The sequence below is a fragment of the Epinephelus lanceolatus genome, chromosome 3, assembly GCF_041903045.1.
Source record: "Epinephelus lanceolatus isolate andai-2023 chromosome 3, ASM4190304v1, whole genome shotgun sequence".
Lineage (NCBI taxonomy): Eukaryota > Metazoa > Chordata > Actinopteri > Perciformes > Serranidae > Epinephelus > Epinephelus lanceolatus.
This window is the reverse complement of record NC_135736.1, coordinates 51056144-51083973: the sequence shown is the minus strand read 5'-3', so window position 1 is coordinate 51083973 and position 27830 is coordinate 51056144. Positions and strand designations below refer to the sequence as shown.

The 27830-nt window shown below is 46.3% G+C and overlaps 1 protein-coding gene across 1 annotated transcript; it reads left to right on the top strand.

The window, feature by feature from the left end:
- The first annotated feature begins 788 nt into the window (after positions 1-788).
- Positions 789-27276, top strand: LOC117255871 (actin-binding protein WASF3-like). The gene is made up of 11 exons (XM_078166576.1): positions 789-910; positions 8081-8220; positions 12385-12519; positions 12636-12789; positions 17402-17519; positions 18911-18955; positions 19029-19153; positions 21304-21588; positions 21698-21828; positions 21927-22142; positions 25091-27276. Exons 2-11 carry the CDS (start codon positions 8088-8090, stop codon positions 25252-25254), a joined length of 1506 nt encoding a protein of 501 aa, XP_078022702.1. The 5' UTR covers positions 789-910; positions 8081-8087; the 3' UTR covers positions 25255-27276.
- The last annotated feature ends 554 nt before the right edge of the window (positions 27277-27830 follow it).

Below are 27830 nucleotides of genomic sequence, written 5' to 3'. Positions count from 1 at the left end.
AGAGTTAACCCTGAAGGTAGAATAGAACAGAAAGCCTTTATTGTCATTGCATAGGAACAAAAGGATGCTACATATACAACAAAATTGCAGGGGCTACTTCTGATGTGCAGACAAGTACAGATAATTAGCGTTTGCATAGCAAACAACATTAATACAACAAGACTGTTGCGTAAGGGGAGCCTGTACTCAGTGTCCAGGTGGAGGAGAGGTGGGGTCCAAGTTTCACTGTCTGGGGCCGGTTACCTCCTGACTCCAAATCCATCTTCACAGTCCAGACCTCAGGACTGCACCCTGCTGACCGCTGGACTGTACAACAGCAAACCTGCAACACTGTGAGAGGGACCTCACCATATTATATTTTATTAATATCATCATAATAACATCATCATTATTATTATTAATAATAATTATTATAATAATAATTATATAATAATATAATAATAATAATAATAATAATACACATGACCCTGATGGAGGCCACAAGCCGAAACGTGTCGGTCAATAAAGTTGTTTTTCATACCACAAGTGTTGCTGGAGCTCTTTTGACATTGTCCAGTGTTTCCTCACTCTCCATACACCTTGTGAATCAGTGAAGTTGTGCCAGAGACCACTTTCTACTTCAATAATACACACACACACACACACACACACACACACACATCTATGTGGTGTCTGTTTGAGCTGCTCTCCTCTTCATCACCACGCGGCCGAAGTTCTCCGGCAGAAGCCGAGCAGCTCCGATGAGGCGTCAGAAGGAGAGTCAGATTGGCTCCCTCCTCCTCCTCCTCCTCGTCTCAGCATCCATTCCCGGTCGGAGGATCGGAGGATGAGTCTCGTGTCCGCCGCTCTGTGACGGAGGAACCTCGAAACGACGAAGCGGACACCGGAGCGGAAGTGTCCTCAGCCCGCGGTGAGTCCCATCGATCCGTTATCGGTTTGGAGATGACGAGTTATCGACGGATCAGAGCTGTGATCGATCCGTGGCTCGTGACAGTCTCTGCACACACACACACACACACACACACACACTGATCAGAGACCTGTCAGTCATCCGGTCCAGCGATGACATCATCAGCGGTCACTGATGGACGCAGATCGATCGTTCAGCTGTGTGTGGACAGGCCCGAGCGCGCGCGCGCGCGCGCACACACACACACACACACACACACACACTTTGCCGAAACGACTGCATGACGTAATGCAACCAGACTGCTTCAGTGATGTGTTTGATTACCTGATTTGTTATCAACTACATGACGTCATAGACACCCTTCAATCAATGTATGTATATGTTGGGGGGGGGCGTGTCCCTCCACGATGCTGTCACGTCATGATTGCAACAACCCTAGAGAATTCTGGGTGATGTTGTCCAAAACTTTACTGATAATTAGACCACAGAGTTCTGTAGGGACGGGGTTCGTCTGAGGTCAGCGTCGCCCTGGTTCCCTCATCAAACAGCCAATCAGATTGTTCCATTGGATTTTGGATTATTACAGAAAATAAACAAATGTTTCTGATCCTTCACGTTCTGTTCAGAGAGATAATCTTCACTAATAAACTTTATGATTATTGAAGTACAACGCTAACGTTACGGCCTATTTCCACCAGATGTGTGTTGGTTGCGTCTGCGCTCCAGCACAGCAGCGGAGCCGATAGGATTCAATTCTAGTCAATGTGTGTGTTTCCACTGGCTGCGGCTCCGTCACAGCTCTGGAGCCCTCCGCAGCAGATACGCAGGACTTCTATTTTTGCCGGATGCCGGAGCACAACGCAGCAATTCAGCACAGAGCAGATCGTGCGGAGCAGGAAGTCGTGCACAGAAACACAATAAAACATCCGGTTAATTTTCAAAATAAAATACACAGTGTTCACGGTGGATCATATTTCCATGCACTACACCTTGAAAACTACATAATGGGCGGAGGCAGGCCTGAAGTCAACAGGTCAGAGGTTTTCAGACGTCATTTCACCCCGTGAACACCATGGACAAGGAGATATTAATCATGGCAGTGCACCGAGATGTCTTCCAGCGGAGCTGCACCGCACCGCACAGCAAACGCAGCTGGTGGGTATTGACGGATGGCCGAGCATGCAGCGGATAACCAGCGCTGCCGTTCTGCAACGGACACGCATCCAGTGGAAATCCGGTGTTAGGCTGTAAACTAACTACACCACAGTCACATGACTTACCATCACCACGGTCACATGACTTAACGTCACCACGGTCACATGACTTAATGTCACCACGGTCACATGACTTAACGTCACCACAGTCACATGACTTAGTGTCACCACAGTCACATGACTTAACGTCACCACGGTCACATGACGTACTGTCACCACGGTCACATGACTTAACATCACCACGGTCACATGACTTAATGTCACCACAGTCACATGACTTAACGTCACCACGGTCACATGACTTAACGTCACCACGGTCACATTACTTAATGTCACCACGGTCACATGACGTACTGTCACCAACGTCACATGACTTAATGTCACCATAGTCACATGACTTAACGTCACCACGGTCACATGACGTACTGTCACCACGGTCACATGACTTAACGTCACCACGGTCACATGACTTAATGTCACCACGGTCACATGACTTACCATCACCACGGTCACATGACTTAACGTCACCACAGTCACATGACTTAATGTCACCACGGTCACATGACTTACCGTCACCACAGTCACATGACTTAACATCGCCACGGTCACATTACTTAATGTCACCAGTCACATGACTTACCATCACCACGGTCACATGACTTAATGTCACCACAGTCACATGACTTAACGTCACCACGGTCACATGACTTAACGTCACCACGGTCACATGACTTAACGTCACCACGGTCACATTACTTAATGTCACCACGGTCACATGACGTACTGTCACCAACGTCACATGACTTAATGTCACCATAGTCACATGACTTAACGTCACCACGGTCACATGACGTACTGTCACCACGGTCACATGACTTAACGTCACCACGGTCACATGACTTAATGTCACCACGGTCACATGACTTACCATCACCACGGTCACATGACTTAACGTCACCACAGTCACATGACTTAATGTCACCACGGTCACATGACTTACCGTCACCACAGTCACATGACTTAACATCGCCACGGTCACATTACTTAATGTCACCAGTCACATGACTTACCATCACCACGGTCACATGACTTAATGTCACCACAGTCACATGACTTAACGTCACCATGGTCACATGACTTAATGTCACCACGGTCACATGACTTAACATCACCACGGTCACATGACTTAACATCACCACGGTCACATGACTTAATGTCACCACAGTCACATGACTTAATGTCACCACGGTCACATGACTTAACGTCACCACAGTCACATTACTTAACGTCACCATGGTCACATTACTTAATGTCACCAGTCACATGACTTAATGTCACCACAGTCACATGACTTAACGTCACCACGGTCACATGACTTAACGTCGCCACAGTCACATTACTTAATGTCACCAGTCACATGACTTAACGTCATCACAGTCACATGACTTAATGTTGCCACAGTCACATGACTTAACGTCGCCACGGTCACATGACTTAACGTCGCCACGGTCACATGACTTAATGTCACCAGTCACATGACTTAACGTCATCACAGTCACATGACTTAACGTTGCCACAGTCACATGACTTAACGTCGCCACGGTCACATGACTTAACGTCACCACGGTCACATGACTTAACGTCACCACGGTCACATGACTTAACGTCGCCACAGTCACATGACTTAATGTTGCCACAGTCACATGACTTAACGTCGCCACGGTCACATTACTTAATGTCACCAGTCACATGACTTAACGTCATCACAGTCACATGACTTAATGTTGCCACAGTCACATGACTTAACGTCGCCACGGTCACATGACTTAATGTCACCACAGTCACATGACTTAACGTCACCACGGTCACATGACTTAACGTCGCCACGGTCACATGACTTAATGTCACCAGTCACATGACTTAACGTCATCACAGTCACATGACTTAACGTTGCCACAGTCACATGACTTAACGTCGCCACGGTCACATGACTTAACGTCACCACGGTCACATGACTTAACGTCACCACGGTCACATGACTTAACGTCGCCACAGTCACATGACTTAATGTTGCCACAGTCACATGACTTAACGTCGCCACGGTCACATTACTTAATGTCACCAGTCACATGACTTAACGTCACCACTGTCACATGACTTAACGTCGCCACGGTCACATTACTTAATGTCACCAGTCACATGACTTAACGTCACCACGGTCACATGACTTAATGTCACCAGTCACATTACTTAATGTCATCACAGTCACATGACTTACCGTCATCACGGTCACATGACTTAATGTCACCAGTCACATGACTTAACGTCATCACAGTCACATGACTTAACGTTGCCACAGTCACATGACTTAACGTCGCCACGGTCACATGACTTAATGTCACCACAGTCACATGACTTAACGTCACCACGGTCACATGACTTAACGTCACCACGGTCACATGACTTAACGTCGCCACAGTCACATGACTTAATGTTGCCACAGTCACATGACTTAACGTCGCCACGGTCACATTACTTAATGTCACCAGTCACATGACTTAATGTCACCATGGTCACGACTTAATGTCACCACGGTCACATGACTTAATGTCACCAGTCACATGACTTACCGTCACCACAGTCACATGACTTAATGTCACCACAGTCACATGACTTACCATCACCACGGTCACATGACTTACCATCACCACGGTCACATGACTTAATGTCATCACGGTCACATGACTTAACATCACCACGGTCACATGACTTAATGTCACCACGATCACATGACTTAATGTCATCACGGTCACATGACTTAACATCACCACGGTCACATGACTTAACATCACCACGGTCACATGACTTAATGTCACCAGTCACATGACTTAATGTCACCACGGTCACATGACTTACCGTCACCACAGTCACATGACTTAATGTCACCACGGTCACATGACTTAATGTCACCAGTCACATGACTTAATGTCACCAGTCACATGACTTAACGTCACCAGTCACATGACTTAATGTCACCACAGTCACATGACTTACCGTCACCACGGTCACATGACTTAATGTCACCAGTCACATGACTTAATGTCACCACAGTCACATGACTTACCGTCACCACAGTCACATGACTTAACGTCACCACGGTCACATGACTTAATGTCACCAGTCACATGACTTACCATCACCACAGTCACATGACTTAACGTCACCACGGTCACATGACTTACCATCACCACAGTCACATGACTTAACGTCACCACAGTCACATGACTTACCATCACCACAGTCACATGACTTACCATCACCACAGTCACATGACTTAACGTCACCACAGTCACATGACTTACCATCACCACAGTCACATGACTTACCATCACCACCACAGTGAGACTGTAAAGTCGTGTTGGGCATGATGACGTCCTGTAGTCTCATCTTGTCAGAGACACATAAAGCTGTAACTGACAGTGAGGTATTTATCAACGTCTCTTCAGCTGGTGTTAACTACAGACATTATTTCACACATCTTGACTTCAAGACCAGGAAACAGGAGGTGCTAACATGCTAGCATGCTAACTCCTTCCTGCAGGTCAAACAGGTCAAATCTGATTTGATTGTAGAGCTGCGTTCAAAAGAGCATTCTCTGTTGATCATCAGGCTGCTACTGCCGGAAGGAGCCACACAGTGACATGGCTGTTAGCATCACACGGCTAACATTAGCCAACAGTAATAGGTTTAACGACAGAGTGGAGACGTTTCAGTGTCAGTATGAGATGAACGGCTCGGTGTCAGACGTTTGCTGCTGCGATGCTTCTGCTCAGGTGACGAAATATGACGAGTAGTGAAGACATCATGTTGTGCTGCATTAGCTCGTGCTAAGGGACTGTTCGTTATTGATGAGGGGGGAGGGGTGGAACGAAAAGGACGAGGCGTATTTTTACAAACACTGGGGAGGGACTTACATTTTACTTGTTGACATAAGGGCGGGGCTTACAGACAGTTTTTAGACAAAATCTCTCCGTGGGTTTGGAGGTCGTTTTCAGTCAGAACCTCTAACATCAGAAATTATCGTTGGATTTTCACATTTCTGACGGTCCATGAACACATCATGTGATGTTCTGTTGGAACTCCGATAAGGATCAGAACCAGAAACAGGGATCAACTGGTCCCCACAAAGACTGCAGGATCAGATGGTGTGTGTGAGTGAGTGTCTGAGCATGCTCAGTATGTACAGGAGGACTGGTTTCCATGGTTACCACTGTTTCAGCAGCGGAGCTGTAAAAGGAGGTGAAAGAAGAGACAGGAAGTCTGTTTTGCATTATAGTAAACAACAATAATAACAGCAATAGCTACTGACTGATTAGTGTTACCATCTGCCACATCCAGACTGCTGTCTGTCTGTGTGTCTGTGTGTCTGTGTCTGTCTGTCTGTGTGTCTGTGTGTCTGTCTGTGTGTCTGTCTGTCTGTATGTCTGTCTGTCTGTCTGTGTCTCTGTCTGTGTGTCTGTCTGTCTGTGTGTCTGTCTGTGTGTCTGTCTGTCTGTGTGTGTGTGTGTCTGTCTGTGTGTCTGTCTGTCTGTCTGTGTGTCTGTCTGTGTGTCTGTCTGTCTGTGTGTGTGTCTGTCTGTCTGTGTGTGTGTGTCTGTCTGTGTGTGTGTGTCTGTCTGTGTGTCTGTGTGTCTGTGTGTCTGTCTGTCTGTCTGTCTGTGTGTCTGTCTGTCTGTGTGTCTGTGTGTCTGTCTGTCTGTCTGTGTGTCTGTCTGTGTGTCTGTGTCTGTCTGTCTGTCTGTGTGTCTGTGTGTCTGTCTGTGTGTCTGTCTGTCTGTGTGTCTGTGTGTCTGTGTGTCTGTGTCTGTGTGTCTGTCTGTCTGTCTGTGTGTGTCTGTCTGTGTGTGTCTGTCTGTCTGTCTGTCTGTCTGTCTGTGTGTGTGTGTCTGTCTGTGTGTCTGTCTGTCTGTCTGTCTGTCTGTGTGTCTGTGTGTCTGTCTGTCTGTGTGTCTGTCTGTCTGTGTGTCTGTCTGTGTGTCTGTGTCTGTCTGTCTGTCTGTCTGTGTGTCTGTGTGTCTGTCTGTGTGTCTGTCTGTCTGTCTGTGTGTCTGTCTGTCTGTCTGTCTGTCTGTGTGTCTGTGTCTGTCTGTCTGTCTGTGTGTCTGTCTGTCTGTCTGTCTGTGTGTCTGTCTGTGTGTCTGTCTGTCTGTGTGTCTGTCTGTGTGTCTGTCTGTCTGTGTGTCTGTCTGTCTGTGTGTCTGTCTGTCTGTCTGTCTGTGTGTCTGTGTGTCTGTGTGTCTGTGTGTCTGTCAGTGTGTCTGTGTGTCTGTCTGTCTGTCTGTCTGTGTGTCTGTCTGTCTGTCTGTCTGTGTGTCTGTCTGTCTGTCTGTCTGTCTGTGTGTCTGTCTGTCTGTCTGTCTGTGTGTCTGTCTGTGTGTCTGTGTGTCTGTGTGTCTGTCAGTGTGTCTGTGTGTCTGTCTGTCTGTCTGTGTGTCTGTCTGTCTGTGTCTGTGTGTCTGTCTGTCTGTCTGTCTGTGTGTCTGTCTGTCTGTCTGTGTGTCTGTGTGTCTGTGTGTCTGTCTGTGTGTCTGTGTGTCTGTCTGTGTGTCTGTGTGTCTGTCTGTGTGTCTGTGTGTGTGACTGTGTGTGTGTCTGTGTGTCTGTGTCTGTCACACAGACACACACACAGTCACACACACAGACACACACACAGTCACACACACAGTCACACACACAGTCACACACACACACACACTACAGGCTACAAGGTGCCACCAGCTGCTCAGTCTTTAACACACTGATGTCACTGTCAGGATCAGTGTTGGGTTCAGTATCTTGCTCAAGGGTACTTTGACATGCAGAGCGGTGGAGCCGGGATCAAACCGTCTTTCGATTAGTGAACAGCTGGTGACCAGACCTGTTATCACCTGACGACCCCCCCCCTCTCTGTCTCCAGGTAAGCCATGCCGTTGGTGAAGCGGATTATTGAGCCCAGGTATCTGTGTCGCGGCGCTCTGCCTGATGGGGTCGCCAGTGAGCTGGAGTGTGTGACCAACAGCACGCTGGCTGCCGTCATCAAACAGCTGGGCGGACTCAGTGAGTGCTGATGGTTATTACTGTAACTTCTATCAGCAGCTCCCAGCAGCTGCACCGATAACTGGATGGACACATGCCAGACCAGACTGTACCAGACCAGACCAGACCAGACTGTACCAGACCATACCAGACCAGACCATACCAGACCAGACTGTACCAGACCGTCCACACCATACCAGACCAGACCTTATTAGACCACACTGCACCAGACCATACCAGACCCGTACCAGACCAGACCATACCAGACCAGACTGTACCAGACCGTCCAGACCATACCAGACCAGACCCGTACCAGACCAGACCGTACCAGACCAGACTGTACCAGACCGTCCAGACCATACCAGACCAGACCGTACTAGACCAGACTGCACCAGACCATACCAGACCAGACCGTACCAGACCAGACTGCACCAGACCATACCAGACCAGACCATACCAGGCCAGACCGTACTAGACCAGACTGCACCAGACCAGACCATACCAGACTAGACTGTACCAGACCGTCCAGACCATACCAGACCAGACCAGACTAGACTGTTTCAGATCATACCAGACCATACCAGACCATACCAGACCAGACCATACCAGACCAGACCAGTCCGTACCAGATCATACCAGACCAGACCGTACAAGAACGTCCAGACCAGACGATACCATACTGTATCAGTCTAGAACCAGACAATACCACACCGCACCAGACCAAACTGTACTAGACCGTACTAGACTGCACCAGACCGTATGACACCGTATCAGACCATACCAGACCAGACCATACTAGACCGTACCAGACCATACCACACCGTACCAGACCAGACCATACTAGACCGCACCAGACCCTACCACACTGTACCAGACCAGATAATACTAGACCGTACTAGACCGCACCAGACCGTACCAGACCAGACCATACTAGACCGCACCAGACCCTACCACACCGTACTAGACCGCACCAGACGGTACCAGACCAGGCCGTACCACACCATACTAGACCGTACCACACCGTACCAGACCGTACCAGACCAGACTGTACCAGACCGTCCAGACCAGACCGTACCAGACCAGACCGTACCAGACCGTCCAGACCATACCAGACCAGACCGTCCAAACCATACCAGACCAGACCGTACTAGACCAGACTGCACCAGACCATACCAGACCAGACCATACCAGACCAGACCGTACCAGACCAGATCATACCAAACCAGACTGTACCAGACCGTCCACACCATACCAGACCAGACCGTACTAGACCAGACTGCACCAGACCATACCAGACCAGACCCGTACCAGACCAGACCGTACCAGACCAGACTGTACCAGACCATCCAGACCATACCAGACTAGACCCGTACCAGACCAGACCATACCAGACCAGACTGTACCAGACCGTTCAGACCATACCAGACCAGACCGTACTAGACCAGACTGCAGCAGACCATACCAGACCAGACTGTACCAGACCGTCCAGACCATACCAGACAGACCATACCAGACTAGACTGTACCAGATCGTACCAGACCATACCAGACCATACCAGACCAGACCGTACCAGACCAGACTGTACCAGATCGTACCAGACCATACCAGACCAGACCATACCAGACCAGTCCGTACCAGATCATACCAGACCAGACCGTACCAGAACGTCCAGACCAGAACATCCAGACCAGACGATACCAGACTGTATCAGTCTAGAACCAGACAATACCACACCGCACCAGACCAAACTGTACTAGACCGTACTAGACCGCACCAGACTGTACAACACCGTATCAGACCATACTAGACCGCGCCAGACCATACCACACCGTACCAGACCATACCAGACCAGACCATACTAGACTGCACCAGACCCTACCACACCGTACCAGACCAGATAATACTAGACCGTACTAGACCGCACCAGACCGTACCAGACCAGGCCGTACCACACCATACTAGACCGTACCACACCGTAGCACACCGTACCAGACCGTACCAGACCAGACTGTACTAGACCATACCAGACCATACCAGGCCGTACCAGACCAGACTGTAGTAGACCGTACCGGACTGTACCAGACCACACCATACCAGACCGTACCAGACCAGACCATACTAGACCATACTAGACCGCCCCAGACTGTACCACACCCATACTAGACTGCAAAAGGCCGTACCAGACTGTACCAGACCAGACCAGACTGTACCAGACCAGTAAACCAGAATTGAATTTAAAATCCTACTGTTAACTTAGAAAGCTCTAAATGGTCAAGCTCCGTCATATCTTAGAGAGCTCATAGTGCCATATTATCCCACCAGAACACTGCGCTCTGAGAACGCAGGGTTACTCGTGGTCCCTAAAGTCTCCAAAAGTAGATCAGGAGCCAGAGCCTTCAGCTATCAGGCTCCTCTCCTGTGGAATCATCTTCCTGTTACGGTCCGGGAGGCAGACACCGTCTCCACATTTAAGACTAGACTTAAGACTTTCCTCTTTGATAAAGCTTATAGTTAGGGCTGGCTCAGGCTTGCCCTGTACCAGCCCCTAGTTAGGCTGACTTAGGCCTAGTCTGCCGGAGGACCCCCTATAATACACCGGGCACCTTCTCTCCTTCTCTCTCTCTCTCTCTCTCTCTCTCTCTCTCTCGTATTCTATTACTGCATCTTGCTAACTCGGCCATTCTGGATGTCACTAACTCGGCTTCTTCTCCGGAGCCTTTGTGCTCCACTGTCTCTCAGATTAACTCATATCACAGCGGTGCCTGGACAGCGTGACGTGTGTGGTTGTGCTGCTGCCGTGGTCCTGCCAGATGCCTCCTGCTGCTGCTGCCATCATTAGTCATTAGTCATACTTCTACTGTTATTATACACATATGACTATTGTCACACATGTATACTGCCAGATATTAATACATACTTTCAACATATTGTACCACAGTAGCCAGAACTATAACTATAATATTATTACTTTCATTAATGTTGTTGTAAGCTACTGTCATTACCATCTGTCCTGCATCTCTCTCTCTCTCTCTCTCTCTCTCTCTCTCTCTCTCTCTCTCTGTCTCTCTCTCTCTCTCTGTCTCTCTCTCTCTCTCTCTCTGTCTCATTGTGTCATACGGATTACTGTTAATTTATTATGCTGATCTGTTCTGTACGACATCTATTGCACGTCTGTCCGTCCTGGAAGAGGGATCCCTCCTCAGTTGCTCTTCCTGAGGTTTCTACCGTTTTTTCCCCGTTAAAGGTTTTTTTTGGGAGTTTTTCCTGATCAGCTGTGAGGGTCATAAGGACAGAGGGATGTCGTATGCTGTAAAGCCCTGTGAGGCAAATTGTGATTTGTGATGTTGGGCTTTATAAATAAAATTGATTGATTGATTGACCAGACTGTACTAGACCACACCAGACCGTACCACACCATACCAGACTGTACCAGACCAGACCGTAGTAGACCATACCACACCGCACCAGACCATACCAGATCGTACTAGACTGTACCGGACTGTACCAGACCATACCAGACCAGACTGTACCACACAGCACCACACTGTACCACACCGTACCAAACCGTACCAGATCGCACCAGACCATACCAGACTGTACCAGACTGTACCAGACCGCACCAGACTGCACCAGACCGTACCGGACTGCACCAGACCGTACCAGACCGCACCAGACCATACCGGACTGTACCAGACTGCAGCAGACTGTACAAGACTGTACCACACCTTACTAGACCGTACCATACCATACTAGACCAGACCGTACCACACCGTACCAGACCACACCAGACTGCACCAGACCGTACTAGACTGTACCATCATCATCATCACTTCTACTGGATTATTGATTTTATTTCAATCCCAATACCATGAAGGTGGTTTGATGGTTTTCTGATTTCAGACCAATGGTCCCAGTCAGTCAGTCAGTCAGTCAGTCAGTCAATCAATCAATTGATCAGTCAATGTGTTCATTGTTTTCTGTGGAGACCTAAGAGATGACCTCACTGTAAGACGTTCTGACTCTCTGATGGTCTCTGTCTTCTGATTGGACGTCCACTAACAAGTGAGGTGAGGTCAGACTCTCAGGTGAGTCACAGGTGAACTGCAGCAGGTTACAGTCTGTCTGGCATCTGTGTGACATCACTGCAGTGTAACACGGGCTTGGTGTGTTGTTGACTGTGTGCAGGTCGTCATGCGGAGGACATCTTCAGTGAGCTGTTCACAGAGGCCAACAGCTTCTACCTGAGGATGAGCAGCCTGCAGGAGCGTGTGGACCTGCTGGCTGTCAAGGTCACACAGCTGGACTCCACCGTGGAGGAAGGTTAGTCATCATCTTCATCACCATCACCATCATCATTGTCATCATCAGTCAGACAGTGACCCTAGGCTGATTCCCTCTTCACCTGCAGTGTCCTAACACACCTGTTTATGTCATAGTGTCTCTGCAGGACATCAACATGAGGAAGGCTTTCAGGAGCAGCACCATCCAGGACCAGCAGGTGGTGTCACGGAGCTCCATCCTCAACCCTGTTCTGGAAATGTACCAACGCTGCGACAAACCACCACCCCTCAACATCCTGACTCCTTACAGGTTGGTCTAAACCCCGCCCCTCAACGTCCTGACTCCTTACAGGTCGGTCTAAACCCCGCCCCTCAACATCCTGACTCCTTACAGGTCGGTCTCAACCCCGCCCCTCAACATCCTGACTCCTTACAGGTCGGTCTCAACGTCCTGACTCCTTACAGGTTGGTCTAAACCCCGCCCCTCAACATCCTGACACCTTACAGGTCGGTCTAAACCTCTCTAGCCAATCAGCTCAGCTCATTCAGACCAACAGGAAGTGATGTCTGCGTGTTGAAGCAGACTTTAGCCATTTCTCAATACTCAATTTCGGCAGTTTGGACTTGTGGACTTGGCAAGTCCACGCCTTGGCTGTTGTACTGTGTTGTATGCATTTAGAATAAAACAATGTAAACACAGCCCAGCCCTGCGTCTTTGCATAGACATTATGAGAAATTAATATATAGGCCTATATGTTTTTAACGTTTCAACATATATAGGCTAACTGACACACAAAAACATATAAATAGCCAAAATATTTTCATAAAACCTTTTTCTTTTAAAACCTTTTCCCCGCAGCTGGCTTCTGATTATAATCAAAAGTGCGGGGGGAAAAGTTTGTGGAGAGTTGGTGGTTATTGTGATCGTGAGCATTGGCGAGATGGAAATCAAAAATCAGTAGCGGACATGGATCGGAGAAGGCGTCTTGGCACAGTTATTGCAGCAGGACTGCTGTACCTGCAGGCTGAGGAGGAGGCTGCCCAACTGAGGAGGCAGATCCCAGAAAGACAGCGGAGGATGAGGATGAGGATGAGACATGCGATGCTTGCATGTCTGTTCGATATGTTTGTCCAGTTGTGGACAAAGTACCCAGGAATATCACAACAAAGAACAAAAACTCAGTCACAAGTCAAAGTGCTGCATACCAAATCTGATTTGAGTAAAAATATCTGGGTATTGTCAGCAAAATGTAGGACTACTTAAAATTAAAGTTAAAAGTACTCATGATGCAGAGTGACCCAATTTCAAGTGTTGTGATCATCATATACATGAATATGTATTGAGTATTAATTGATCAACGTAGGCTTCATGTGAGCAGCATTTAAATGTTGTCATGGTAGAACTAATTTTAACAGCTGTCACTGGTGCACTAGTCTGATCTATAACAACACACAGCAACTTGTAATTATGAAACAACAACATATAAAACAAACTATCTGAAAGTAACTATAGCTATCAAATAAATGTAGCTTGAGTACAATGTACAGTATTTCCCTCTCAGTAAATGGAAATACCCAAAGTACATCAAATTTGTACTTAAGTACAGTGGCTACTTGAGTAAATATACTTAGTTACTGTCCATCACTGCATTTGTCTCATCATTATGCTTTCTGTCTACATTTTTATGGAGATGTGACAGTTTACTTGGTAGAAAAAACAACAGCAGTTTAATATTCAGTCTGACATTTTATTGAAGTGTTGAGTTGTAGATTGTGGTGCTGTTGAACTGTACTGGATTACACTGACAGCAGTTTCTCATTTAGTCTGTCCTCACCAATATAAATGGATCAAACAGGTCAGATGTGAAGAGGAAAAGTTTATTCAGACATCAGGTATACAATTCATATCAGATAATCAATATTTAAAATGCTGTTGAATAAATACTCAATTCAATCAATCAATCAATTTTATTTATAAAGCCCAATATCACAAATCACAATTTGCCTCACAGGGCTTTACAGCATACGACATCCCTCTGTCCTTATGACCCTCACAGCTGATCAGGAAAAACTCCCCAAAAAACCCTTTAACGGGGAAAAAAACGGTAGAAACCTCAGGAAGAGCAACTGAGGAGGGATCCCTCTTCCAGGACAGACAGACGTGCAATAGATGTCGTACAGAACAGATCAGCATAATAAATTCACAGTAATCCACATGACACAATGAGACAGAGAGAGAGACAGAGACAGATATGCAGGTAATGACAGTAGCTTACAACAACGTTATTGAAAGTAATAATATTATAGTTATAATTCTGGCTACTGTGGTAAAATATGTTGAAAGTATGTATTAATATCTGGCAGTATACATGTGTGACAATAGTCATATGTGTATAATAACAGTAGAAGTATGACTAATGACTAATGATGGCAGCAGCAGCAGGAGGCATCTGGCAGGACCACGGCAGCAGCACAACCACACACGTCACGCTGTCCAGGCACCGCTGTGATATGAGTTAATCTGAGAGACAGTGGAGCACAAAGGCTCCGGAGAAGAAGCCAAGTTAGTGACATCCAGAATGGACGAGTTAGCAAGATGCAGTAATAGAATACGAGAGAGAGAGACAGAAAGAGAGAAAAGGAGGGAAGGTGCCCGGTGTATTATAGGGGGTCCTCCGGCAGACTAGGCCTAAGTCAGCCTAACTAGGGGCTGGTACAGGGCAAGCCTGAGCCAGCCCTAACTATAAGCTTTATCAAAGAGGAAAGTCTTAAGTCTAGTCTTAAATGTGGAGACGGTGTCTGCCTCCCGGACCGTAACAGGAAGATGATTCCACAGGAGAGGAGCCTGATAGCTGAAGGCTCTGGCTCCTGATCTACTTTTGGAGACTTTAGGGACCACGAGTAACCCTGCGTTCTCAGAGTGCAGTGTTCTGGTGGGATAATATGGCACTATGAGCTCTCTAAGATATGACGGAGCTTGACCATTTAGAGCTTTATAAGTTAACAGTAGGATTTTAAATTCAATTCTGGATTTTACAGGGAGCCAGTGCAGAGAAGCTAAAACAGGAGAAATATGATCTCGTTTCTTAGTTCCTGTTAGTACACGTGCTGCTGCATTCTGAATTAGCTGGAGAGTTTTTAAGGACTTACTAGAGCTACCTGATAATAGAGAGTTACAGTAATCCAGCCTAGAGGTAACAAAAGCATGGACCAATTTTTCTGCATCTTTTCGGGTCAGGATAGGCCTAATTTTCACAATATTACGCAGATGAAAAAATGCAGTCCGTGAAGTTTGTTTTACATGAGAATTAAAAGACAAATCTTGATCAAATATTACTCCGAGGTTTCTTACGGTAGTGCTAGAGGCCAGAGCAATGCCATCTAGAGAAACTATGTCATCAGATAAAGAGTCTCTGAGTTGTTTGGGGCCAAGAACAATAACTTCAGTTTTGTCTGAATTTAACATCAGGAAATTGGTGCTCATCCAAGTTTTTATGTCTTTAAGGCAGTTATGGAGTTTAATTAATTGATTACTTTCTTCTGGCTTCATTGATAAATACAACTGAGTATCATCCGCATAACAATGGAAATTTATAGAGTGATTTCTAATGATGTTACCTAAAGGAAGCATATATAGAGTAAATAGGATTGGTCCGAGCACAGAACCTTGCGGAACTCCAAAACAAACTTTGGTACGTAAGGATGATTCATTATGAACGTCAACAAACTGAAAACGATCAGATAAATAAGATTTAAACCAGCTTAGTGCAGAACCTTTTAGGTCAATTAAGTGATCCAGTCTCTGCAGTAGAATTTGATGGTCAATTGTGTCAAACACCGCACTAAGATCTAAAACAAGTACAGAGACGAGTCCTTTGTCTGAAGCAATCAGAAGGTCATTTGTAATTTTAACTAGTGCTGTCTCAGTGCTATGATGCACTCTAAATCCTGACTGAAATTCCTCAAATAAATTATTATCATGGAGAAAATCACACAGCTGGTCTGCGACTACTTTCTCAAGGATCTTTGACATAAAGGGAAGATTAGATATTGGTCTATAGTTGGCTAACACCTCTGGATCCAGTAAATACAATTAATCTTTAAATACAATAAATAAATTACAATAAATTCTTAAAATCATTATTGTATGGTAAAAACACATAAATAAGCAAAAGAATGCAAAGAACAATAACATGTTACAACATTTAATAATATAAGAATATATCTTATACTGAGACTGAATGTTGCCCATTAGACATTCCCCAAACGAACTACATTTCATATTTAACCACTACAGAGATATCAGCCACAAATTTCAAAAGGACTACCCGAGAGAGGCTGCTCTCGGTGGGGCAGCCTGAGCGCTCATACACACATTTATTATCTATGAGCTCATAAACACATGAGCGTTGACACCGCTGTCATCTAGCAGGACCTCACATTCAACTGGACTCTATATTAAAACATCGACCACGGGTCTGACGTTTAAACTACGCATGAAAACACTACATTCTGTGACAAAACAACAGTAACATATCGGTAATTATGGCTTACAGTTGTGCGCCTTTCCCTCACTTGTCATTTTCCGATGATTGTTGCGAAATGCATGCTGGGATACCTGGCTGTCTGAAGTCCACACAAGTCTGCTCCGATGCATCCCCGGTGAAATGGGTGTGGCGAGAACACATCCGGGAATTTGGACTGAACTTGGCCAGATGTGAACTTTGAATTGGAACAGTACTTGGGCTGTGACTGATGACGTGTCACAAGTCCACAAGAACACATATTGAGAAACGGCTTTTGTTTTTGTCAGTGTTTTTAATATCCTCCTGTGTTATTGGCTGCAGCTGATCCAACCTGAACCAATCAAAACTTTGGATGTGTGTGTGTGTGTGTGTGTGTGTGTGTGTGTGTGTGTGCAGGGACGATAAGAAGGACGGTCTGAAGTTCTACACCGACCCATCGTACTTCTTCAGCCTCTGGAGGGAAAAGATGCTGCAGGCCACCGAGAATAAACGCAAAGAGAAGAGACGACAGAAGGTCTGTCTGTGTCTCTGTCTGTCTGTGTCTCTGTCTGTCTGTGTCTCTGTTAGGGCTGTACCCAAATATTCGGATATTCGAATATTCGTTTCTATGGGTAGGTATTCGTTATGAAAATTTGGTATTCGATATTCGTTTTTTTATCTACTTTTTTTTTTTTTTTTACATATTTTTTTGGTGCTAAATGCAGTCTTTTTGTTGTTGGTAAATGTAGGTTATCAATAAAAATCCAAACTTTTAAATTGCATTTTTAAAATGTGAAAATATAGTATAGCCTACCAACGGAGCTTGTGCGCACGGCACGCTTGAGCACATCCGTCTGAGGCTGTGGATCAATGCCAAGTTTTATCACTTTATCACTATTCCCTCTAACTTGTAGCTGTTTTTTCGTTATCTTTTGAATTTAATATGAATTATGGAACCGTTTTTGTCAACGTTTGTTTCCCCCGTTTTGTACAATAAATTATTGTTTAAAGTTTCAACAAGTTTCTTTTGGAGTGCGTGACACAAGTGTGTTTTGAAAACGACCGCGGACTGTCACCTGCTCAACGCATCAGTACCTTCAGATGCCATGAGTAATAGCCAATAATGTCAAAATATCATTTACAGACCGATTTAACAGACGATCACTGCTGCCCGACCCGCAGGTCCATTTGCAGGTCACGTGGGTTACGGGTCGACCTACTCATCACTACTCAGCTCAGTCTATAAGGCTGTACACAACAGTAAGGCTATAGACATTATATTCTATTCAGGCCGGCAGAACCAGCAGCGCATCGGCTCTACAGTGCACGGCACTGCTGATTAACCATTTTATTGCAGCACAGAGTGTCTGCCAGCAACCAATTACTCGCAGAGGCTTCCTACAACTTGTTTCAACGGTTCCGATTTAATCAGAAGACAAATTAAACAAATTGAACACATTAAACTCGACTGCATCGGACTCTGCCTGTCTCCAGTGTTTTCTTTGAGTATACTTAGCTGAATCCAAGGTACCAGACTGACGTCAGAGGACAACTGAGAAGTCAAGTGGAGGACAAGGTCGGGAGCCTACAGGCCCAATTCCAGGCACCGATTTTTGCCTCTACACTAGCCAATGTGAAAATCAAAAGAAAGCATAGAATAATGTACTGAAGGAGACTGTTGTGTGATCACATTTGTTGTGGTTTGAGAGCAAAGATCTGGTCGCCTCTGTGCAAAACTCCGCAATACAATTAGGTCCGAACCCCCCCCCCCCCCCCCCCGTGAACGAATATTCAAATACAATAAAAAATGGTATTCGGGACAGCCCTAGTCTCTGTCTGTGTCTCCGTCTGTCTCTGTCTGTCTCTGTCTCTCTGAGTGTTTCCTTACATCACTTCCTGCCTGAAACAGCGTGTTTTTGTGTGTAGGAGCAGAAGCATGTGGAGGAGTCTTCAGGACGGGAGGTGAAGAAGGTGAGTGTCATCGTTCTCGAGTTTCTGTCATTCAGAATTCATCGTTAACAAACTTGTCGTTCTTCCTGTGAAGGTTCGGAAAGCTCGGAACAGGCGGCAGGAGTGGAACCTGATGGCGTACGACAAGGAGCTCCGTCCAGACGCTCGAGTGACACCATCACCTTACCACACCTCAGACGGTTCAATGTCACCTGACAGGTGAATTGGCTTTAACAGCTTCCTGAGTAATATTTATATTTCAATCAATCAATCAATCAGTCAATTTTATTTATAAAGCCCAATATCACAAATCACAGTTTGCCTCACAGGGCTTCCCTGTTAAAGGTTTTTTTGGGGAGTTTTTCCTGATCAGCTGTGAGGGTCATAAGGACAGAGGGATGTTGTATGCTGTAAAGCCCTGTGAGGCAAACTGTGATTTGTGATATTGGGCTTTATAAATAAAATTGATTGATTGATAAATGGTGTCAGGTGTCTGTTGCTGTGTCGCAGAGAGCTCTGCTGTAACTTTAGATCCTCAGTGTTTTGACTCTACGTTTCACTGGATGTGTGCTTTTAGTCACAATGGGATCGTTATTTAATAAAAAAACAATCTTCAGACACCATCATGTTCGGCCTGGCACAAACCATCGCCATTGATAGTGGAGGGTTGGACTCCACTATTCTCCACTCTGCTGTCGCCGCCTCAGCCGCTGCTGCTCCTGTTCCTGCTCCAGCTGTCGGCTCTGAGGAACGCTGGGTCAGGCTTGGAGCTAAACCCAAAGCTCCAGTCAACTCCACTCCGGAGTCCTGGACTGTGGTCGGTGAACACAAAAGGAAGGGTGGACTTCCTATTTGCAGTCCCTCAGCCTGCAATATCCAGCTGGAGAATTGGTACGATATCCTTGATGAACACGACTTCCCTCCATTGACTAAGAGTCCACAGTCTCCTCCACCACCCATGATGCCACATGGGTCCAGGGGCTCCACATCCCCCACAGCCTACCCAGCAAACTCTCCTGGGCTGCCCCCTCAGCCCACGCCCTGCAATCAAAGCCAATTTACACTCCGGCTCCAAGGGGCTCTACTTCCTGCTGAAGATTAACTTCACTTGGGCTATGGTGGGCCCTGGTCCTCGCTCCTCGGACCATCCTCTTCCATCTGCTCACCAGCTGCTCCCCCAACCCCCTGGTCATCAGTGACTCAATTGTGAGGCACATCAGAAGACGATCAGCTGTTTCCAAGGTGCTAAGGTGGCTAAAATCAAGGCCTCCTGGAGAAATCCCTGTGTTGGGAATGTTAGAATCCATGTGGGCTGTGATGACACTTCTGACCAGACATCCCAAATACTAAAGCAGGATTTTAACCGGGCTCCTCCCTTCAGTTTGTGGCTCCAATCCGTCTGCCGAAGACACCAGTTTCCTTTACAATTTTAACGCTCTGGAGTCATCCGTTCTCTAATCTGAGAGACATGTCCATCCCAGACCAGGGACAGGGACTCTAACACAGGACTTATTTTACAGGGTTTTAACGCCGCCTCTGTTTAACTGTCCCACATCTACACAGCAAATGCGACACGACACAGGTCATTCTTACTCAGACTATGGCTCAGTAGCTCCCCCTTGTGCTCAGGTGCCATCGATGTCTGCAGTCAGCAAGAGCAGGTCAAAACTCACGGTGAGGTCATCTGATCTCCCATTAGTTACTCTCCCTTATCAGGAAGAATTCACTGCCTGTCAGACACAATCACTTCAAGGGACGGACTCTAATATGCTTCCTGTTGCCAGTCGACCGTAACCTCCTGCACATTAAAGTGTGACCACGTCAAAATGGCCCTTTGAAAAGTGCGGCCACTCCGTGATACGTCGCTTATCATTAACGATCTCATAGATAAACTTGTTTGTATGTTTCTGACAGAAACATGTCTGAAGGACGGCGGAGCAGCTGATGGAAGTGTCACCTCCTGGTTTTAGTTTCACTTATTCTGACAGGTCAGGGAAAAAGTCCAATGGGTCAAAATGTTTTTTATTGGTCATTTCAGCTCCTTCGAGCATCAAGCTCACATTTCAAACAGTCTGTCCAGAGACCTCCTCCACAGTGTTCTCTGACCTCTGATCAGCAGTCAGCACTAATCATGATCGCCGTTTGTGACACATGATGTGTTCAAGGACCAAACAATAATTTCTGTTTTCGATCACATAGAAGAAGACCTGTTGCATTATGGGAGCGTGTGTATTCAGTGTTTGTATAGTGTTTGGAATGTTCTGTAATAAAAACAGTTGACGAAATGTTCCGTCGGTCCTCAGCAGGACAATCCTGATGACCTGAACTGAACCGTCACACCTCGTTAACCGCCATCCTCCCTCCTCCAGGTCAGGGATGTCAGACGACACGTCTTTCCTCTCCACTGCTCACCACCATGACGCCCAGGGGCATGATGGGAAGGATCACGTCACAGTGGCCACAGGTGGAAGTGGTCAGACTCAGTCGCTGGACCGCGCCCTTCGACCTGCCTCTGCATCCTCTGCAGTCACCACAGCAACCGTGCGCCAGCACTCACTGGGCCGCAACCAGCCGCATCATCACCACCACCAGCCACCACTCGCCGGCTCAGCCAATCAGAATGGAGCACGGCCTAATACTGCCAAGGAGGCCAAGTACACACACACACACACACACACACACATACACACACACACACACACACAGTGTTAACGGTTTCATCATGTGACTCATGATTGACCTTTGACCTCGGTCTCTCTTCAGTGACCATCAGATCCCTCCGGCCCCCCCACCACCCCCCCCTCTCATGCCATCAGCTGGACAGATGGCATTCCCCAACAACACTGCTGCCATGGCAACACCGCTGCATCCAGCAGCTGCTCCTGGTATCCAAGGTAACAGACATGTTGTTGTATTAACTCTTTTGTTGTTACTTTCTGTAGTGTGTGTTTGGTGTGCAGCAGCTGGAGTCCCTTCATGTCTTCGCCTCCAGGTGGCGCTGCTGTCCTCTCTCGGCCCTACAGCCCCTCCCCTCCCCCACCCCCCCCAGCCAACTATGCCCCCTCCCCCTCACGCCCCGGAGGCCAGGCCCCACCCTCGGCCAATGCACCTCCGGTGCCACCGGCGACAGATGGCAGGAAGCCTTCAGGTGGACCAAACTTTCCGATGAACGACGCCCGTAGTGACCTGCTGGCTGCGATACGCCGAGGTCAGCTGTTATACTGTAAACATCCTGAGCTACATCCTGTCTCTGTAGGTCATCCAGAACCCATAGAACCACAGTTACATCCTGTCTCTGTAGGTCATCCAGAACCCATAGAACCAGAGTTACATCCTGTCTCTGTAGGTCATCTAGAACTCATAGAACCAGAGTTACATCCTGTCTCTGTAAGTCAGCCAGAACCCATAGAACCAGAGTTACATCTTGTCTCTGTAGGTCAGCTAGAACCCATAGAACCAGAGTTACAACCTGTCTCTGTAGGTAATCTAGAACTTATAGAACCAGAGTTACATCCAGTCTCTGTAGGTCATCTAGAACTCATAGAACCAGAGTTGCATCCTGTCTCTGTAGGTCATCTAGAACCCATAGAACCAGAGTTACATCCTGTCTCTGTAGGTCATCTAGAACCCATAGAACCAGAGTTACATCCTGTCTCTGTAGGTCATCTAGAACTCAAAGAACCAGAGTTACATCCTGTCTCTGTAGGTCATCTAGAACTCATAGAACCAGAGTTACATCCTGTCTCTGTAGGTCATCTAGAACTCAAAGAACCAGAGTTACATCCTGTCTCTGTAGGTCATCTAGAACTCATAGAACCAGAGTTACATCCTGTCTCTGTAGGTCATCTAGAGCTCATAGAACAGAGTTACATCCTGTCTCTGTAGGTCATCTAGAGCTCATAGAACAGAGTTACATCCTGTCTCTGTAGGTCAGCCAGAACCCATAGAAACAGAGTTACATCCTGTCTCTGTAGGTCATCTAGAACCCATAGAACCAGAGTTACATCTTGTCTCTGTAGGTCAGCTAGAACCCATAGAACCAGAGTTACAACCTGTCTCTGTAGGTCATCTAGAACCCATAGAACCAGAGTTACATCCTGTCTCTGTAGGTCATCTAGAACTCAAAGAACCAGAGTTACATCCTGTCTCTGTAGGTCATCTAGAACTCATAGAACCAGAGTTACATTCTGTCTCTGTAGGTCATCTAGAACCCATAGAACCAGAGTTACATCCTGTCTCTGTAGGTCATCTAGAACTCATAGAACCAGAGTTACATCCTGTCTCTGTAGGTCATCTAGAACTCATAGAACCAGAGTTACATCCTGTCTCTGTAGATCATGTAGAACTCATAGAACCAGAGTTACATCCTGTCTCTGTAGGTCATCTAGAACTCAAAGAACCAGAGTTACATCCTGTCTCTGTAGATCATCTAGAACTCATAGAACCAGAGTTACATTCTGTCTCTGTAGGTCATCTAGAACCCATAGAACCAGAGTTACATCCTGTCTCTGTAGGTCATCTAGAACTCAAAGAACCAGATTTACATCCTGTCTCTGTAGGTCATCTAGAACTCATAGAACCAGAGTTACATTCTGTCTCTGTAGGTCATCTAGAACCCATAGAATCAGAGTTACATCCTGTCTCTGTAGGTCATCTAGAACTCATAGAACCAGAGTTACATCCTGTCTCTGTAGGTCATCTAGAACCCATAGAACCAGAGTTACATCCTGTCTCTGTAGGTCATCTAGAACTCAAAGAACCAGAGTTACATCCTGTCTCTGTAGGTCATCTAGAACTCATAGAACCAGAGTTACATTCTGTCTCTGTATGTCATCTAGAACCCATAGAATCAGAGTTACATCCTGTCTCTGTAGGTCATCTAGAACTCATAGAACCAGAGTTACAACCTGTCTCTGTAGGTCATCTAGAACCCATAGAACCAGAGTTACATCCTGTCTCTGTAGGTCATCTAGAACTCATAGAACCAGAGTTACATCCTGTCTGTGTAGGTCATCTAGAACCCATAGAACCAGAGTTACAACCTGTCTCTGTAGGTAATCTAGAACTCATAGAACCAGAGTTACATCCAGTCTCTGTAGGTCATCTAGAACTCATAGAACCAGAGTTGCATCCTGTCTCTGTAGGTCATCTAGAACCCATAGAACCAGAGTTACATCCTGTCTCTGTAGGTCATCTAGAACTCATAGAACCAGAGTTACATCCTGTCTCTGTAGGTCATCTAGAACTCAAAGAACCAGAGTTACATCCTGTCTCTGTAGGTCATCTAGAACCCATAGAACCAGAGTTACATTCTGTCTCTACAGGTCATCCAGAACTCAAAGAACCAGAGTTACATCCTGTCTCTGTAGGTCATCTAGAACCCATAGAACCAGAGTTACATCCTGTCTCTGTATGTCATCTAGAACTCATAGAACCAGAGTTACATTCTGTCTCTGCAGGTCATCCAGAACTCAAAGAACCAGAGTTACATCCTGTCTGTGTAGGTCATCTAGAACCCATAGAACCAGAGTTACATCCTGTCTCTGTAGGTCATCTAGAACCCATAGAACCAGAGTTACATTCTGTCTCTGCAGGTCATCCAGAACTCAAAGAACCAGAGTTACATCCTGTCTCTGTAGGTCATCTAGAACTCATAGAACCAGAGTTACATTCTGTCTCTACAGGTCATCCAGAACTCATAGAACCAGAGTTACATCCTGTCTCTGCAGGTCATCCAGAACTCAAAGAACCAGAGTTAGGGGGCGATCACACCTACAAGGAGTGCTAGAAACAAGACGCCAGTAAGATTCCCTGTGATACAGCGCATCTGACTGGTTTTCAAGCATTTTTTATGACAAGCATCTTACTGGCGTCTTTTTAGACGCAAGTTTGTAGACGCTGAAAGTTGGGGCGTCAGGCGCCAGTAGCACCATCGCTCTGTCTTGGGTCCATTTTCAATGTTTTGATCACCCGGTTGTGCACACATCCCCGCTCTACAGGTGCTCCTAGTAAGGAGCGCTCATTGAAAGGGCGTTTCAGGCATTTCAAGCGTCTTTGAAGCATCCGCGTTTCTAGCGCCAACTGTAGGTGTGATCAGCCCTTTACTGTGCTGTGGTCTAACTTGTCATTGAGGTTCTGTTTCCTTCTGGTCTGCAGGGATCCAGTTGAGGAAGGTTCAGGAGCAGCGTGAGCAGGAGGAAGCAAAGAAACGAGAGCCCACAGGAAATGATGTCGCCACCATCCTGTCGCGACGCATTGCCGTAGAGTACAGCGAATCAGAGGAGGAGTCTGAACCCGAGGACCAGGAGTGGTCCGACTGAGGAGAGGAGAACGTCATAAAAACAGAGCCCAGATTAGTCACGACCTCAAACTGTCACAGGAAGTAAACAACATAAAAACAAAGTCTGGAGAAAATTTTGACGATGCAGACACTAGTTGAAAATGTTCCTTAATTGTCAGAATCAGTGAATATTATTAGTTTATTGTTCTCATCAGCAGTTAATGTATATATTATGTTCAACAAGCTGGAGGCGGAGCCTGAATATGGACGCAGAGAAATATCACGTACAGTTACCTCAGCTGACGGACAGCAGATGTCATAATTATTCTTTGACAAAAAGTTCTGAAATTTCCTGATCTGCTTCCTGCTCCTCAGAGGATGAACCCCGTAGATGTTAATGACTCCATCATCTTCCTGTTAGCTCCACCTGCAGGACAAACTGCTCAGACTGAGGGAACAGACCTCTGCAGCCCGCAGGGGGCGCTAACGCCAACACAGATGTCACCTCCGAACAGCTGCACTGGAAATATTTGATAAGGAACCTTGAAATGGACTCAGATGAAGAATCGATGAACTCTGAGCAGCAGGCTGTCAGTGCTAATGAGGACACTAATGACAAGACGCTAATGACAAGACATTAACAAGGCATCAGGCAGCTGTAAATCTGTTGAGATGATTAAACTCTGTTTCCTGGTTGTTTTCAAGGAAACTATAAAGGAAGGAAAAGTCATGACGTCACTGACGACATTTGAATTTAGCATTTGAGCCAGACTTTAGTCCCAACATTCAACTCATCACACATCGCCGCTTTGTCAGAGGACTGTCATCTCTACGTATCACGTTCTAGGTGTCTTCCTGCGTCTGCTGTTGACGTTGCGGGACGCTGAAACCAACGCCGTGGACATCAACAAAAACACATGGTTTCGAAAAAAACATACTTTGGCTCTATGTTCATACAGGAAGTGACCAGCTCCCAAGCCAAAGTCCAGTGTTTGTTGGACCTGTCCACTTCCCCTCCCGCCTGCTCTATAGCGACCGTTCAGCTCCTTATATCATGTCGTCACTGGCAGTGTTTCAAACTGACGCCATCCTGTGGCATATCACACCACTGCGACAGGTTGCTTTTGGTGTCAGTGTCTGAGGCTTAGCTCACTGACAAAGTGCCGGTATTTGATGACTTCAGAATGAGAATGGGCCGTAGGTATTATTGGGGGTCAAATCAAACTATAACCCATCGTATCTTTGTTGTTTCACCTTTGACTGAAAAATCCTCCCACCAGATTCAGATTTTATCTAGACGTGTTTGTTTGTTTACCTCGTTACAGGAGTCCAAACAGATTGTGTCTCTAGATAGCTAAATGCTACCTGCTGTTAGCGGCTACATGTGTTAGGTTATCAATAACTAACCAACTTTAAACTGGTAATGATATTTAATAACATTCAGGAGTGCTAACGTTACATGTTTACTATTATTGTCAGGGGGTGGCGCTAGGACCTTCATCACTTACTGATACTTTTACTTTGTTTGTTCATGAACTAAGTTAGCATCTGCACTTTGTTTAGTTAACGATAGCCAGCAGGCGACCTACATTAATTTGACCCTAAAACATCAGTAATCAATAATCAATAATCCTGATGAAGATGAAGAAACAAGACAGACAGCTGTGGTGTTGGTGAGTGATGACAGATGTTACTGCCTGGTGCAGCTAGCTAACGTTAGTACAAAGGTAAATGACCGAGGCAGACTGTGAGACATGAGGCACACCCTCACTCCTGGGTTTCAGATATTTATCAAACTGACAGATCAATGATTAGAACCATTAATGAAGTGATGTTGTTCTAATCACAGTGTGATCAGTGATGACTGCTCCATCTCTTCAGGGATCAGATGTAACGGCAGGTTGCGTTCACACCTGTCCTGTTTGGTTCGGTTCAATCAAACTGAGGTTGGTTTGTCCCCTCAGTTCGGTTCATTTGTGCAGGTGTGAACACACCAAACCAACCAGACTGAGACCACGTTTACACATAGCCGGGTATTTAGAGAAACGAATATTTCCCCCCCTCCGTTTTCAATAATAACATCATGCATACAACATCGTTTTCAAAAATGTTGTCATTTACATGAACCTGGATAAATACGCCGTTGAGCGCCGTCATAACTATGCCAAACCTATGGGTGGCAGTGTAGGGAGAAGGATGAAGCCATGCAAGCCAATCAGAATCGACAACAACAACAACAAATAAGACGCGTGACTTCCTGTTCCTTTCAAAACAGTAAACATGGCGAGAGGTTCGTTTGTGTGGACTGACAGTGAAGTGGAGCTATTCCTAAATGTCGCTTTATACACCGGATTTCCACTGGATGTGTGTCCGTTGCAGAACGGCAGCACTGGTTATCCGCTGCGTGCTCCACCATCCGTCAACACCCACCAGCTTAATATCTCCTCGTCCATGGTGTCAACGGGGTGAAATGACGTCTGAAAACCTCTGACCTGTTGACTTCAGGCCTGCCTCCGCCCATTATGTAGTTTTCAAGGTGTAGTGCAGGGAAATATGATCCGCCGTGAACACTGTGTATTTTATTTTGAAAATTAACCGGATGTTTTATTTTGTTTG